The sequence below is a fragment of the Dromaius novaehollandiae genome, chromosome 3 (assembly GCF_036370855.1).
Source record: "Dromaius novaehollandiae isolate bDroNov1 chromosome 3, bDroNov1.hap1, whole genome shotgun sequence".
Lineage (NCBI taxonomy): Eukaryota > Metazoa > Chordata > Aves > Casuariiformes > Dromaiidae > Dromaius > Dromaius novaehollandiae.
In genome coordinates, this window is record NC_088100.1 from 87698979 (window position 1) to 87714886 (window position 15908).

General features: G+C 35.3%; 1 protein-coding gene and 1 long non-coding RNA gene across 12 annotated transcripts in view; both read right to left on the bottom strand.

The window, feature by feature from the left end:
• CEP170 (centrosomal protein 170) overlaps positions 1–15908 on the bottom strand; it is a 110229-nt gene that overhangs the window by 28099 nt on the left and 66222 nt on the right. For 10 of the 11 annotated variants that reach the window (XM_064509387.1, XM_064509386.1, XM_064509384.1 and 7 more), the window contains 2 exons: positions 10794–10943; positions 3770–3896 (listed from right to left, as the gene is read on the bottom strand). In XM_064509387.1, coding sequence (XP_064365457.1) covers positions 3770–3896; positions 10794–10943 — 277 coding nt within the window. The remainder of the gene's footprint in view (positions 1–3769; positions 3897–10793; positions 10944–15908) is intronic. The other variant, XM_064509385.1, reaches the window with a different exon arrangement.
• Positions 1606–2995, bottom strand: LOC135327906 (uncharacterized). Its single transcript, XR_010388484.1, has 2 exons — positions 2665–2995; positions 1606–2557 (listed from the first exon to the last, which is right to left on the bottom strand). It is a non-coding gene; the product is annotated as an uncharacterized LOC135327906 (long non-coding RNA).

A 15908-nucleotide genomic window follows, 5' to 3' on the forward strand; every position in this document is an offset into this window, starting at 1 on the left:
ATTTTTGAATTCAACCTCTTTTTTTCCATAGCGATAACTGCTCTCCTTGTCTATTCAACATAAACATACACCAGCTGTGCCATCAGAAACAAGTCTTTACTCAGAGATAAGCACGCTCTCTGAATTGCTCTGATTTGACTATGTTTGGATGGAACACAATTCTTTTTGCAAGTTCATTTGCCTGTTTTTGCAATATAGTGCAGATATACATACTAACACACATCTGTCAATTCACTTTTCCATGGGAGAGATTAAAAACAACTTCTCTGCATAATCTGTTGGAATCTTTCTATCAGGCTTGTCACTAACACCTATTGTTTCAGGAATAGAAACTGAAATACAGGGCTTCCCCTTTAAGAGAATTGTTGAACCACTTAATTGCATATTAACAATTACACTATACGTACACATCTCTGCATATACACATACATGCACACACACACATATATACATACATAGATATACACCTAACTGAATACTCTGCCGTTTTCTGTCTGATCTCATTAATCTTTTTTCTTCTTTGCACAGTGTCAAACCTTTGATGAAGAATGCAAAATGACTTTTTTTTTTTTTTGGTATAGCCTGAGTTAGGACATTCATTTGGGAATCAGGAAATATCTCTGAAATCTACATAAAGGTTTTCTAACTTCTGCTTTATTATTCTTGGGTATCATCTGTCAAGAAAAAGAAACTGGAAGTTTAAAGAAAATCAGATTAACTTCTCTCAGACACACATACCAAATCAAACCTTTTAGAATATTTAGGCAAGAGGACTTCTTGACAAGTTTCAAACAATCCTTATTAGAAGACAGGCATAGAGTTGTTCTGCTCTGACCAGATGGCATTGCCTTTGGCCGTATATATTTTATGTGAAGTTTAACTACTAAGTTTTCTGAAGGAAATACAGGCATCTAAGCCAGCAGGACACGTTTTTGTGAATTGTTCTTTAGACCTATGTGTCAAATTCTATTTTCAATACATCTTAGGTGCTAGAAAGCTTTCTGGATTTCTCCCTAGGTATTTTGGAATTCTTGCAGTATAGAATTGTGCAGTAGTTGTTTCACTTAAGTCACAAAATTCATCCCTTCACAGAAGATCCTAGTCAGCGCCCCATTTGAAACTGACTGTTTAAAGCAATACAAAAGCAACCCCCCCTCCCCCAAATGTAAAGGATCTGTCTTATTACTCTAGGAGCTATGATTTTAAATGCCTTGTATGCGTATCTCATCCTGCCGAGTAGTACAGAGTTTAATCACGATTTCAAATATTCTGTGTACGTGATACACCACATTATTGAATTTTCCCCCTTTCCACGTCCTTAGATGTTTGGTATCCTAAGGAACATGATACGCAAATTTCAATTGCTAGGGGGAGTGAAAAGCTACTACTGAAGCAGCAGTTACCGTTAAGCATTTTCCTGCACATTGATATGTAAGTTTGCATTGCACAACATAAAAAGTAAAATTTCTTTGGAAACTACTACAAAAAGTAAAATGAGACTCAAGTTGAAGCTATTTTATTGCTTACTTCATTAAATGGCCTCACCTTCTAGGATCCTAAAACCATGTGAAATTACTGCAGAGAGTAAATGATCAGAAAAATAACTGTATTTGATGAACCATTTAATTAAGCATGCCTACAAATACTTTCATCTGCTAAATACAATCCAGAATAGACATTCAGTCATTAATCAATACATAAGTTTCCTTTTGGAAGAAACTCCCAATAACGTTTCAGATTCACGTTTTTTGTTGCTGTTTATGTAGAAGAAATAAAGTAGTAAAAAAATTCAACTCTAGAATTAAGATTCATGCTCTGTCTTCCTTTTCTTGTGCCAGAATAATACACAGAATTAAAAGCTAAGTTTTTCCTGAAGAAACGATGGCTTTTTTCCAGTAAAGAATAAATAAGATTTCTATAAAGAGCATAGAAAACATCTGTATTAATTTAGTAGCATTATCTAAAATCTGAGAGCAGAAAAATAAATCTATCACAAATGCACTTATGGAAATGCATACATTAGCTACAACTAAATTAAGATATCCCAACAGAAAAAGAGGGAATTCAAAAGAAAATAAATAGCGCCCAGGAGATTCAAGACTGAGCAGTTCAGGCAAGGGTTCAGTTCATCTAGCCCAGACCAGGAACAAAGGGAGTTACCTACATGTCCCAAGAAATCTAACATCCAGGCAGAAAAATACAGACATGATATTGTCTTTTTGCTTTTTTATATGTCATATTGAATGAATAAACACTTTGCAGAAAGCTCTGTCCCTACACTTTTACACTGGTCTGAGGATCTACAAAAAAACCCTCTACTGAGTAATAGGCAATCTTCAGTTTTTTCTGCAGGCCTGACTGCTGCGCAGAGCGCTGGAGCCTGGCTCCCAGCCTAAACAGGGAGAGAATCCCAGGATTCCACTCTGGCAGCTGTAAAGACTTGGTCTTATCAGTTGAAGCTGCAGTCTTCTGAGACACTAAATTAAAGTTCAAAGATGTTGCTTGCTCTGAAATTGTACGAGACATGGATTCTTGACAATCTGAAGAAAACCAGCAGCTATAACAAAAAAAAAAAAATATATAGAGAACATTACACTCCCATGAAAAAATATTAACTACAAAGTTGCTATAGACTAGAGAAAAAATATAATTTATTATACTCACCAATGTCTAACAGCAAGTTATATTCTGGACATGTTCTGTAGATGGTAGTATATCTTCAGAAGCGGTTTACACAGAAAAGCATTTCTACTCCTAAAACACTTGTTTTTCATATTAGATCATTTAAACTTTGTTGTGATGCTGAGAATTTCAAAGTCAACTGGAATAGGATGAAATGCTGGAATTGCAGGACAGAAACACATCTAAAGTAGTAGAACGATAATCAACTACTTGTTGGTCTCCAAGTAGAGTATTGCTTCTGGAAACTGAAGCAGTCATTGAGATGACATCCATTTGTAATTACCAGTCAATTTTGCAATAAATAGCTACATTAATTCATATAATTTACAGTAGAAAATTAAGGAACTATCTTGCAGGATTTAAACATTTCTACCTTAACGTGCAAATATCAGCATTAAAATTACACTAGAGTGCTGTGTTAAATCACCATCTCTAGGCTGAGATTGACAAGGAGAAGACAAAAGAGGAAAAGTAAAGTAAGGTAAGCAACTCCTTCATTGTCAAGAACATACACCTTAAAAAACCCAGCATTTATAATCGCAAATGTGAACAGCAGTTTAAGGACAGAGACAGTCTGAACGTCTGACACTTGCAAGGAAAAAGACGATAAAGAAGCTTGATCACTGAAGAGAAGGTATGTTTCCTATGTTTCACAGCTTAGAAAGTTTGCTTTAACTGACTGATGGCTACAGTGAAGTCTCAGGCTGGACTGTTTAACAGTCGATTTCTTAAAATCCAATTTGGGAAATTCTCAGGACTGCCTCAGCGCAAAGACGTAAGCAGAGAAAACATACTATTAAAAAAATCTGACACACCAGCCCAACTGCATGAAAATGAAAGTTGCTTTTATATTACGAAGTTTTAGGTACTTTTTATAATGTCCAGATTAGTATTACCACTTTTTTGCCATATCAAACATCATTATCGTTCAGCTAGATTTTACATTGTTTCTTCTAAAAGATATGAAAGAATTTTAGGTGAAGAACTAACAGAAGAAAAGCTGTCCGTTTATGTTTATAACCAAGTCCTTTCCCCCTTTCATAGTTTCTTCTGCAGAAATTATGACAACAAGAACTGCTTTTAGTACCGTTTTCCAGTGGAGCAGGCACAGATGACTCCAATCTGATGTCATCTTGGTCATGTCGTGTGTGATTAGCAGCCAAACTGGCCCACTGTGATACCCAGCGTTTACTTCCAGGGGCAGTAGAGCCTTCCTAAAGGAAGGAAAATGAAAAGAAAAGAGAGAGAAAAAAATTACAACTGATAATTGCTGATAATTACAACTGATAACTGATGCTTTTGATAAAAAGCACCTCCTCATTGCAGGTTTTCTATTTTCCTGGATGGAGTATATGTTGAACAAGGAATTTACTCCGTTACACAGTTGCTGAATAAGTACAGAATAAGCAGCATTTCCCATTACAATGAGCTTTTAAACAACTGACACTATGTAAAAATATATTAGAACACATGCCTGGTTAAAACTAAGTTATTTCAGTCCTCACCTCAGAAAAACTGTTGAAAGAAAGGGGGGAAAAAAGGGGATGGGGGAAAAAAAGGGGATGGGGGAAAAAAAGGGGATGGGGGAAAAAAAGGGGATGGGGGAAAAAAAGGGGATGGGGGAAAAAAAGGGGATGGGGGGAAAAAAAGGGGATGGGGGAAAAAAAGGGGATGGGGGAAAAAAAGGGGATGGGGGAAAAAAAGGGGATGGGGGAAAAAAAGGGGATGGGGGAAAAAAAGGGGATGGGGGAAAAAAGGGGATGGGGGAAAAAAAGGGGATGGGGGAAAAAAAGGGGATGGGGAAAAAAAGGGGATGGGGAAAAAAAGGGGATGGGGAAAAAAAGGGGATGGGGAAAAAAAGGGGATGGGGAAAAAAAGGGGATGGGGAAAAAAAGGGGATGGGGAAAAAAAGGGGATGGGGAAAAAAAGGGGATGGGGAAAAAAAGGGGATGGGGAAAAAAAGGGGATGGGGAAAAAAAGGGGATGGGGAAAAAAAGGGGATGGGGGAAAAAAGGGGATGGGGGAAAAAAGGGGATGGGGGAAAAAAGGGGATGGGGGAAAAAAAGGAGAAAGAAGAGAAAAAGTGACATTTTGCCAGTTTAAAAGACACTTTTGCCAAGATAAATCATATTTACTTCCTTACAGAAAGACTAGTTTAAAGACTGAAAGTGAAATAGCTTGTTATAACTTTCAAAAAAAACCTAGTCAAATATCTGCAGTTTATATAAACACAACTGCCTGAAGATCAAGGTACTTGAATGAACATCTCAGTGAAAGTAAAAAGGACATCCAACTATTAAGTTACAAAACTATTCTCTTCAGACTAGTAATATTTAATATATACATATTAATGTACTATAATATATAAAAGTCCTTCTGAAGCAAAGGATTGAACTGCTTTCTTACTGTAGACAAGAAAGGAAGATCAGACCAGTTCTTTGGCCTAAATTAAAAGCAGAAGCAAAGACTGGCTTTAAACAAAATGCATGACTAGTGAGTACCACTGAAGTCAGCTTAATCAGTATCTGATCATTTTTCACAGCTGACCTGGAAAGAAAATAAATTTACTCTCCTGCAGGGAAAGCTTTCTAAAACCTTGAAAAATTTTAAAATTTAAAACAGTAAATAGGAAATCAAATCATCTTATGTTTTTACAGTAGATAAAGCATTTTTTTTGAAAACAGATTTCTGAATATAATGCAATATCACTATTTCATCCAGTGTTTTACAGGCTCTCTTGCTCACACCTCCAAGAAAGACAGCAAGCAAGTGTGGATGCATATACATGTGGATGTGCATACATACATGGGGTGGCACACTCTCAAAGGCTTTATATAGTCTGATTGACAGGATTAAAAAGACAAAACACTGCAAATGAAAAATTTGTTCTCTACAGTTTCAAAGGAGCTGGATAATTTTAGGTAAGTCACATTAGAAATCGCAAATCAAGATTAACAAAAAGAGATGGGAAGGACACGGAGGTACCAGTAATTTGCTTCAGGAGAAAATTTGTAGGAGCTATTTTAGAAGTTTAGCTGAATCAGTGCTGCCTGTTCAAATCCTTGCACTTCTGTTCAAAATCCTGATGATGCCTAGAGCACTGGCCGTTTGGGATTCCATTCTTTGACCAGGAACCAATCTATATATCTCTCTTGATCAGGAATGAATCCTGTAAATTTTGACAACAGAAAGTGTTTCTACTGCTGAAGCCTCATTTTTTATTTCATTTCTCTAAACTATTTACTCCATTTCTCCTTGTCCCTACTAGCAAACTGTCATCCTTCTCAAAGAAATTAATTATAGCTCAAGCCAAATATGGTAGAGCTCCCAATTCTCTGTGCTAGAGGGAGCTCTGAATAGTTCCTTGTATACTATCTAATTCCAGAGAGACAGAGATAATATGTATCAGAAATCCGAATGGCACTTCAGTGGAAAAGTATGTTAAGATTTTGCGAATTAACTGTAGTGAAGGAACATGACAAATTACTTTTTTCTTAAAGTAATTACACTGCCAAACCCCCTGTTTTCTACATAGCAATGGATGTGAACGTGTTTTGCCAATTCTCTGTACACATGAGCACAACTAACAAAGCTATGAAAAGCAGTTTCTTTGACAGCAATTTAAGAATGAAAGCTTTAATAGCTTACTAGATAAAGTTACACAATAATTTTTTTTAAGTCTAGTATACAGCACAATAATAAAGTGAAACACGTCCAACAGTGAGATTTGTAAGACACACATTAAAAAAAGTTGAATTCAGTTATTCTAGTTTTCTTCCTAAAATCCATACCAACTTTCCTCTTACAGGCCTTCAAGTAACCAACCAGTGTCTGAGACACCCTCCAAATATTCTCTTGAATACCAAGAGAAATTCTGCGGTCTTTCAGAAAAGCCAGGTTTACATAAGTAGTATCAGCCTCTTAACTTCATGTTTAACCTGCTTCTTCTTATTCTTATCACATATTCAAACTAAATTGGAGTGATACATCTTCACAAAAACTACCTATGGAATTCTGTGGATGTATTATGTAGCATGAAGATTTATAGCTTCAGGCTCTACTTCTACAAAAAAACAACAACACATGCACAAGAAACATGGAAGCTACTCCAATATGCGGTACTTCAGAGCACAAGAAAAATCTTTCTCTCTCTCTCTCTCTCTTTTTTTTTTTTGTTACAAATTTCAACAAGCACAGGACCATAGAAGAATAGTCTTTTCAGATGCATACTCCAGGCATCTTGTGTTGTAAGAATTATGTCATGCCCATCCTCTTATAAATTTTTCAAGTGCCATCTTGAAAGCACTTCCATTTTCCTCTTCCCATTGCTTCAGAAACACATTCCTCCAGGGGTGATGATCTCTCTTCTAATTTCCATACTCACTTTTTTTATAGCCAGCGTCTTCACATTTGTTCATGGAACAACACTGACATCTATCTTAAGTAGTTCTTTTTCCTTTCGTTGCATTTACTCCATTAAGACAGCAAAAGCCAGCAGCCATACCCATCTCAGCTACTATTTGAATTATAGCAATTTGTTCTTGTAAGGTAAACCTTCATTCCCTTAATAATCTGAGTAGACATCTTTGTACCTTTCCTAGTTTTGAGTTTAGCCTCCTTGAACAAGAACGATCAGAATTTCAGTGCCAGTATTTCAGAGGAAATTTCACCCACAGCTTCTATCATGGCAACAACGCTTCCCGTTTCTAATGAAAATACTTCTCCTAATGCATCCAAGGGTCACATTTGCCTTTTCACAGCCATATGACATTAGTGACACAGTCATTTTACGTCAAGTACAACACCTAAGCCCCCCCCCCCCAAAAGCAAATGTCAAACTTAAGACTGAATGGTTTGCTCTAAAGAAGGACAGGAAATTAGTGTAATGAAGGTGGACACACAAAAGAAAATAAAGCCTCTAACGCACATGGCAATTCTCCAGTTCTAAAAGCAATACAGCAAGTATGTATGTAAAAAAAATTATTCAGTACACAGAATGTCAGCAATGTTATCTCTCTTATTTTCAATGGTAAAGATGTGAAATGGGCATTCAAAACACAAAAAGAATCATTGTGGTCAATAACACTGAGGACTTTGCAAGCACAGAATCAAGAGTCTAAGTATGCTGCAATCTTCAAAAAAAAAAAAAAAAAGAAAGAAAGAAAAAAAGAAAAAAAAAGAAAGAGATGGATATGTCCTTAAAAAGCACACCAAAAAGACACAGAACTGAATGGTAGTAAACCATGTTTGTGGTTAGAGAACTGTGGTTAGCACATGATGACTGGTCACTGAAAATTGAAAGGAAGCTGGGTGCATAAATCTTAGCCCAAATGTCTGCAGTATTTACATTAATCAAACTTGCATAATAATAATGTTCTCTTTGTGCTCTATCTTATTTAATTTTTGTTCTGAAATCACACTTACCTTGGCTGGCAAGTGGCAGCTTATAATACAGAAAATAAAAATATTTAAGTATTTTAAGTAGATGGATTCAGTAGTTTTACTCAGTACTTACTGCCTGATGTGTAACCATTTAAAAGGCAAGAACCAGTACATGCAGGCGCAATCCAACTTTGTCAGACTTTCGTTCTGCATTTTTATTTAGTCTTATTATGCAAAGTATTCCAAAGTACCCAAGTCTGTCATAACCAAGGAAAGAAATCAAGAATTTCTTTACGAGAGGAGCAAATTTTACTCTCTCTCAAAGGAAGTTATTCATGATACATCACAAGCCCTGTAAACTTAAATATGTTAAGTTCAAAAAAATCTCTCAACCCAAAATCCTTCTATAAAATCTTCATCACTTTCCAAGCTATCTTTTCTTTCTAATCTTCCGGAATTGAAATTTCTGAAATTTTTATTCCCCCAATGCCTTTTTTTCTTAATGTCCATCACGGTCTGACTTCACCTCATTCTGTCAGCTCATCTATAGGTACACCTGTGAAGGGGCAGATAGAACAAGGCCTACCAACAGTCTGAGCTGATGCAAATCTGCAACACCGAGCTACCCAGAGCCTACCTGACCATACTAGCCAAGACCTTCAGTAACGTTTATTAGCTCATGAACTGCAACTCAGTGATGCAGTAAGTCTTTAAAAAAAAAGCACAAGCAGAAAGGCTTGCATATGACCAGAATATAATGTTCAGATGTACCTTATAAATCAAACACATTTTCCTCTCCCTTTCCTAACGATGAAAGAAACCAAGTCTCAGATTTGGTAACAACACTTAAAATATTACAAACTTCTCTCCAGTTGAATCAATATTTATCATCATGTTTCCCTATTACAATACTACCAAATACATTTCTATTATCTGGAACATGAATTGGCCTGTCTTACTTCTACATACATATTAACCAACTTCTATTTTTAAGTTTCTCTAGTAAGCTTTTTCCACCTTCAACCATCCTCATCTTTCCCTACACCAATTCTTACTATATTCGCATTGATTATAATAGCTTTGTCTCCTTTAAATACAGAAGGATTTTCATCTTTTTCCTATCATACCTCATAATAATCTTGCAAATTAAGATTATGCCAAATTACTCATTCCCTTCCCAATATCTGCAGACCTATTTATTCAGCAAAGCATCCACAGTAATAAAAAGGCACCATTATCATAATTCCTCTCAAATCCACAGCCAATTTTAGTATGTCATTGCCATTCTTAAACCTGTCTTGTGATTGTAAAAGAAGTCGAACCCTGTAATCTGAAAAGCATGACACCTGGAAAGCTCAAAATTCATAAAACAAAACTTGTTCATAAAAAAAATTCATAAAATAAACCATATATGAATCTTCTGCTACTTATGTAATTAGAGAAATGGAAAATGTAGATATTTTTGATAATCTTGAAAACTGATATGGCACAAAGGAGCTGAATGTTACAAAAGGCATGAAAAAGAAGAGATGGAGTAGGATTGTGATTACAGATTCAAACAAAGAGGTAAGGTGCAAGGCAGTTCGTCAAATTCTACTACACAATGTGACCATCCTATATGGCATAATTTATCCAAAATAATAGCCTTAGAGGAGCTATTCAAAGATGCTAATCTAGATATGACATATATACTGACATATTTAGTGTAACAGGACTGCGCAGTAGCTAAAATACAATCATGACAAAACAGATTTTTTTCTATGAAGAACAGATTCCTAGAACCTAAAGACAATGTTTTTGCTTGACAGGCACACAAAGTCACACTTTAAGCTCTTGATATATTCCAGAAATTATCAAATGTGTACTAATTTATTTGCAGGATTGTATTTCACCAACAGCTTACCATGGCAACTATAAGTACGTGCGGCATGCTTTGTTACCGTTATCAGATTAATTCTGCTCCAGTCGGAGCCCATTCTGTTCCTATCACATTTCAAGTTTACTTTATCCATCACAATGATATCCGAACGTCTTCCAAGATTTCAGTACGAGGTATGAATAACATCTAGCTCTTGCACATATCCTGCGAGTCATGTACAAAGAACGTGTGTTTTCCTTTGCCTAATCTTTCACTAACTGATTAAATGCCTCCCACTTGCCTCCAAGGCAACTAACATGAGCAGCTCTGCATGAGCAGCATCTCACTTCTGAACTCACACCCTGAACATGAACACCTGAAGTCCTCTGGTTTTGTAAAAAAAGAAAAAAGAAAAAAAAAACACCTGAAATGTATCCATCATATTTTTCCTAGCTGCCTTGTATCACGCATTAAACGTATATAACTTATTTCTGAGTTTTAATATAGTTACCTCCTTTGGGCTATAAGGTATAACCAGCTTTTTCTCAGTTATACTGTGTAACTTATGAGAAGTGTATACTATGCAAACACGTGTTGCAAATGTAACATCACAAGGAAATTCCTGCTACATTTCCAACACTGGTGTTAGTGGATATAGAAAGGCAGCAAAGTTTAAAATGCCTTCACAATTTAACTTGGCTGACAGGGAAATTTTGATAATGCAATAAGGGATTAAGAAAAATCAAATACTTATAGATCTGAACTAGTATTTTCTAGTTAAGGGTTTTTTGCTGTTTAACACTTACTGGTCAATTATTAGTGTTCTCTCTTATTGGAAGAAAAAACAAGACCATCAAAAATTAAATTCTACCTCTGTGTCAAGAAATCCAGTTGTACTCAGTGGTCTTTTTTCTTCCAGCACTACTGCAGCAGAATTTATAGCCCAATCTTTTACTAAATCTTTCTGGTTCTCGTTGATAACAGGCCTATTATAATCCTGGCTGTCATCCACTCCAAATACCTGAAAATGAAACAAACCATTATACACATTAACCCGGTACCATCCTACCATTCAATGTTCAATGTTAATGGATGGATGGTGGCATGCTGGCATATTGAGTTTAACTAATTTTTGTTGTATTATGCTTATCTGTCATCTTGGTCAAATCTACAAGTTAAATATAAGAAATAGCGACACCAATTATAAAAAAAAAGAGCAGAAGTTTACGTCAATGTCATCAAGATTCACGGAATTGCTAGTTGGAATGGTCAGATATGAAAAAAATGACACTGATGAAGGAACAAAAAACAAAGCCAAAATCATTACCAAAACAATTTTAAAGTCCATTTCCCAGATAAGAAAAAACAACAAAACTGAAAGCACCACATTTTCAGATTTTTGCCATTATGTAGTGAAAACAAGAAATATGTATGCTTACATTTTCTACTAATATGCTCACTGAATTATTTCTCTAATTAAAACAATATTTCAGTTTTTCCTCTGACAGGGAGTTAGCAGATTTTAGAATTCCACCAGGTTTCGAAACCCATGTAGACTAATCTCACTCAAGGTGTGGCTTCCCTTGGTTCTTAAACTACACTGTTTCCTACTGATGCTTATATTGATCCCTTCCATTTGTGATAGAATACTTTTTCCATTACATTTACAACCATTGCTCACATAGCAAAATACTAGAAAAACATGTTTTGACCATTACAAGGCAATTTAGCAATACAGAGTTAAGTAGGAGAGCCAGTACATCATCTATCAAATTTATGGGAGTCCTAAATATTAAAGAATATAAATTCTTTCAGAACAGATGTATACTTCAGAGATGTTTTAGAGAATCATTTGGTATCTTGGAAACATTTGTAAAATTCTGCCTAAAAATGATAAATGCATTATTTTTACTATTAAGGACTTTGACATTAAAGAATTACAGAATTACTGTGGAAAAGACATACAGATATTAAAATTGCTTGCTGAAAAGATTAGCTATAAAGTCAAAAATTGCTTTGACTTAGGGGAGGCCAAAAAAAACCCCAACCAAGCAAAAGAAAAAAATGACCTGCACAGATGTTACACTCTTGCAAAAGTATTGCTAGTGCTAAAGAGAAAAGATAGTTTTCTTTTTTTTTTTTTAAAGCTAGACGTCTCACTTCAAAATCTCGAAGAAAGTTAGTGTATTTAAAAAGGATTCACCACCAGATGGCCACAACCCATAGTGTTTTTAATGTCTGAGAAGCAGGTGAAAGGCAAAAAAAATTAAGCACTCAGTCATTCAACTCCTGCTCCTTTGTGGAGTGACTCTTCTAAAGGTCCAGAAAGATAAGGAACTTTTCTGAGGAAGCTTTTCAATGTGCTTGCATTCTGCTCTAATGCAAAAAGCCTGCTTTCTGCAATTCTGAAGCCATGAAACGCTCCCCAAATCTTGAATAAATATATATTAATCATTTCTAAATATTCTTATGCACAAATTGAATATTTTTAAAAAATATTTCCTAAGGGGGAAAAAAAAAGAGTATGATACAACGTACGATTTTTCTTTACTGGTATAGTCTTGATTTGTAAAGTGGTAGCAATCTTTGAGGATACAAACCAGTTATCATGCTCTGCCTCGTTTCTTGAATATGCTGTTCTTCTGTAGCCACTTTTTTCTTGGTTTAATATAGTTCCACAGTTTTACATATTCTTTTAAATTAAAAGAAATCATGCTTTTATGGCATAAATATCTGAAGAAAAATACGAATCAAAACCTCAATATTTAATGAGGAATACAGGAGTAAATTGCAACCTGTAAATTGCTTAATAATATTTGGCAATTAATAATATTTACTGTGTCAATAAATTTCTTTACTTGTAATCACAAACAACATCATGTAACACTTTTTTTAGGGTTACCTCTTCTAAACTTGAAGCTCTATTTGCAAATCTTGTTATTCTTATTCCATCACCAAAGTTACTGTGCAGCCACATTTGAGTGTTTAGTCCATTTTTTACGGGTAATAAGGTAATATGGGTAGCTGCAAGGTCCACAGAACAGATTTACATTCTAACACTACTCCTAGTGCTTCCTCTGCATAAATAGTGCGGATATGACAGGCCAGAATAGATAAGCAGAGTATTTGGGGGCACTATTATTTGGAAAGGCAGGCAAAGCATCTTCTCAAACACATTATTAATTTTGCACATTCATCCTACATCCATGAGTACTTATATGTACATGCACCTCCCACCATCATAGTTCCATTGCTATACAACTAGCTCACAGTTCCTCTTCAGAAAAAATGTTATCTATATGAAATCCTTCTGAGAACAGGTGCATTAATAGATAACTAAGACTTTAAACAGGAACAGAAAACTCTGCAAAAGGTAAAACAAGTGATTTTTAAGATTTGAGAAAATTTAGAATCTCACATGTCTGTCAAATATCTGCAGGAAATGCATACTACCAGAATTCAAGATTAACCAATCTACTTATACAATTCACCAAATAATGAGAATATCTCTTACGCAGAAACAGCCATGGAATAACCTGAAGGTTTGTGCTTGAAACTGTCTCTCTACCATTTAGAAAAATAGCTATTTGTATTTTGTGGGTTGTTGTGATAAAGTACATTCGCAAACAGTGCGGTGTTGTGACTGAAGTCTAAATAGACAAAGACCTCTACCTTCCTTCGATATTTCCATTCTTCAAACATTTCCAGGATTTCAAAATCATTTGAGGGAAGTCTATGAGAAAACTTAAGCAAACAACAACAAAAAATCGTGATGAAATAGTGATGACACCTATTGTTGCATCTCTTATCCATTAACACAAAAAGACTCCTTTATACAAAAAGACAAAAAGTTCCCTTTTGTAAAGCTTGTATTTGTCAGAAGAAACACCTGCAACTTTAAATGGAACTAGCTATTATCTAGATATTGATTAGCTGTGTCTTTGAGAAGAGAAAGATGCAGCCAGGTTAACAGAGGCAGGTTTGGATGTGGTCTGAGTTGTCTGAAAAATGAGAAAAATGCCTTTTTAATTTTGTTTCAGTTTTGATAAAGGAGGTAAAGAGAGTCTAAGTATTCATTTATGACTTACAGAACTTTATTAACCATCACAAATCAGATATCCAACACAGGTGGGTCAAGGTAAAAAAAAAAAAAAAAAACCCTAAACCTTTTACTTTTTTTTTTTTCTTTTTTTTAAATGACCACTATAAACAGTAAGGACTTCCAGAAAATTATCATCTTGCATTTCTGAAAAGAGTGTGGGGGATGGGGTTTGACTTGCTTTTTATTTTTAAACTGACATAGTTGTACCTACTGTCAAAAAAAATTCCTAAAAAAACCCAGCTAACACTATGGCTGGCACATAATGAAGTCTCCCAAATCAGCAGGGAAAAAGCAAGTTCCCAAAACACACTTTTCAACTGCAAAGCAATGATTGGTACCCTATGGTCCCCCTGCAATACTCCACCCCGTTCTGTGGTTGCACCAGTAAAGCAAGTGGACAAAGAGCAGGCTAAAAATACAGCAAGTCCCCAAGCTTCATTCTGTCGGGCAATATGTTTGCTGGAATACAACCTCAGCCTGACAAGCGGAGAGGCAAAGCACAAACTGATTGATGGCCAAAGAACTGTAGTATCTTGATGTAGATTTATTAATAAATTGTATCACTTTATCTCAGCACCACTGCTTCAAATATCCTGAGAATATAACTTTATCTACATAAGCCAGTCATTCAATTTTATTTTTTAAATTCTTTATCCCATAACAAGCATGAGGTAACAAAATCTATGTGACACAATGCAAGCAAGATATAATCCTTGCAGGAAGTATTGGCATATTTTAGGGGACAACATGAGTTACAGCACTGCCTCTGAGCAGATGCCTTGTCCTCTTCTGCATGGCCAAATTTTGTTAAAAGGAGAGTACATTTCTTCTGACTGGCAGTACACATTTTCCCATGAACACAAATCATGACTCAGAGTGCACCTGCTTGTCACAATAGTCTAAATATATAGCTTTAACACAAGCTATCTTTAGTGACTGGGAATGTGTTGTTCTCCTCCCCCCCCTACTTCTAATCAAGAATTAATATTTGTTATAGCACAGATGAACTATGCTAGAGGTCAGTATAACTATTTTAGGATGATTGAACAGAAGTAATGATTCTTTAAAAACCACAGAAGCCATTTTGTTTTGTTGAAATATATGTGAGACCATCTACAAATTAAAACAAAAACTGGCCAGAAAAATTAATGGCAACAGGAACCTTCTTTCCCCTCCCCTCTCTCCTCCCCAAGTCTAAAGGAAGAAAAAAGGATAGCTAGAAAAAAAAATAAGCATCTGTTTTCCTAATGTGCTTTTATCTACTTTTACTTTTAAATAAGTTCAAGTGAAGCAGAAAAAAAAAACTTCTCAGTTTGTATTTTCCGTTTACATGCATTTCAGTGTTCCCAAAGTCACCACTTCATACTTGCTTTTATTTAATTTCAAGATATTAATTTTGCATTATTTCAAAATTCATGATGATCACACTGCAGTTCTACGGTAAATCCTCTGTACTCAATGCCTGCAGATTACACAAGATTAGTTCTAGTTCATCATCCAGATTATTAATGAAGATACCGATATTGACGAAAAAAGACTTTATATGAGACTGCTAAATATGTTCACTCAGTTTTATAGCAAATTATGTATATTAAAATGGGGATCCTATTTTTCTGCATACGTACTTACCGTACAAGGCATTAGAAAACATTCCTAAGTGTACTAAGACAAACTAGGAGCAGAAATTTTATTGAGAATACGAATCTGTAGAGCATTCTACGTAGTTTCAAAATCCTTGACTTGGAGTTTCTGAAACTTCCCCCATAGTTTTACCACTGTACTAACATAAAGGATATGCAGTAATTAATAAGAATATCAATCAGATTAATTGAAAAAGAACAGATAAATAATAAGGATAATAGTTACGATTCAGAGAGCTGTAAC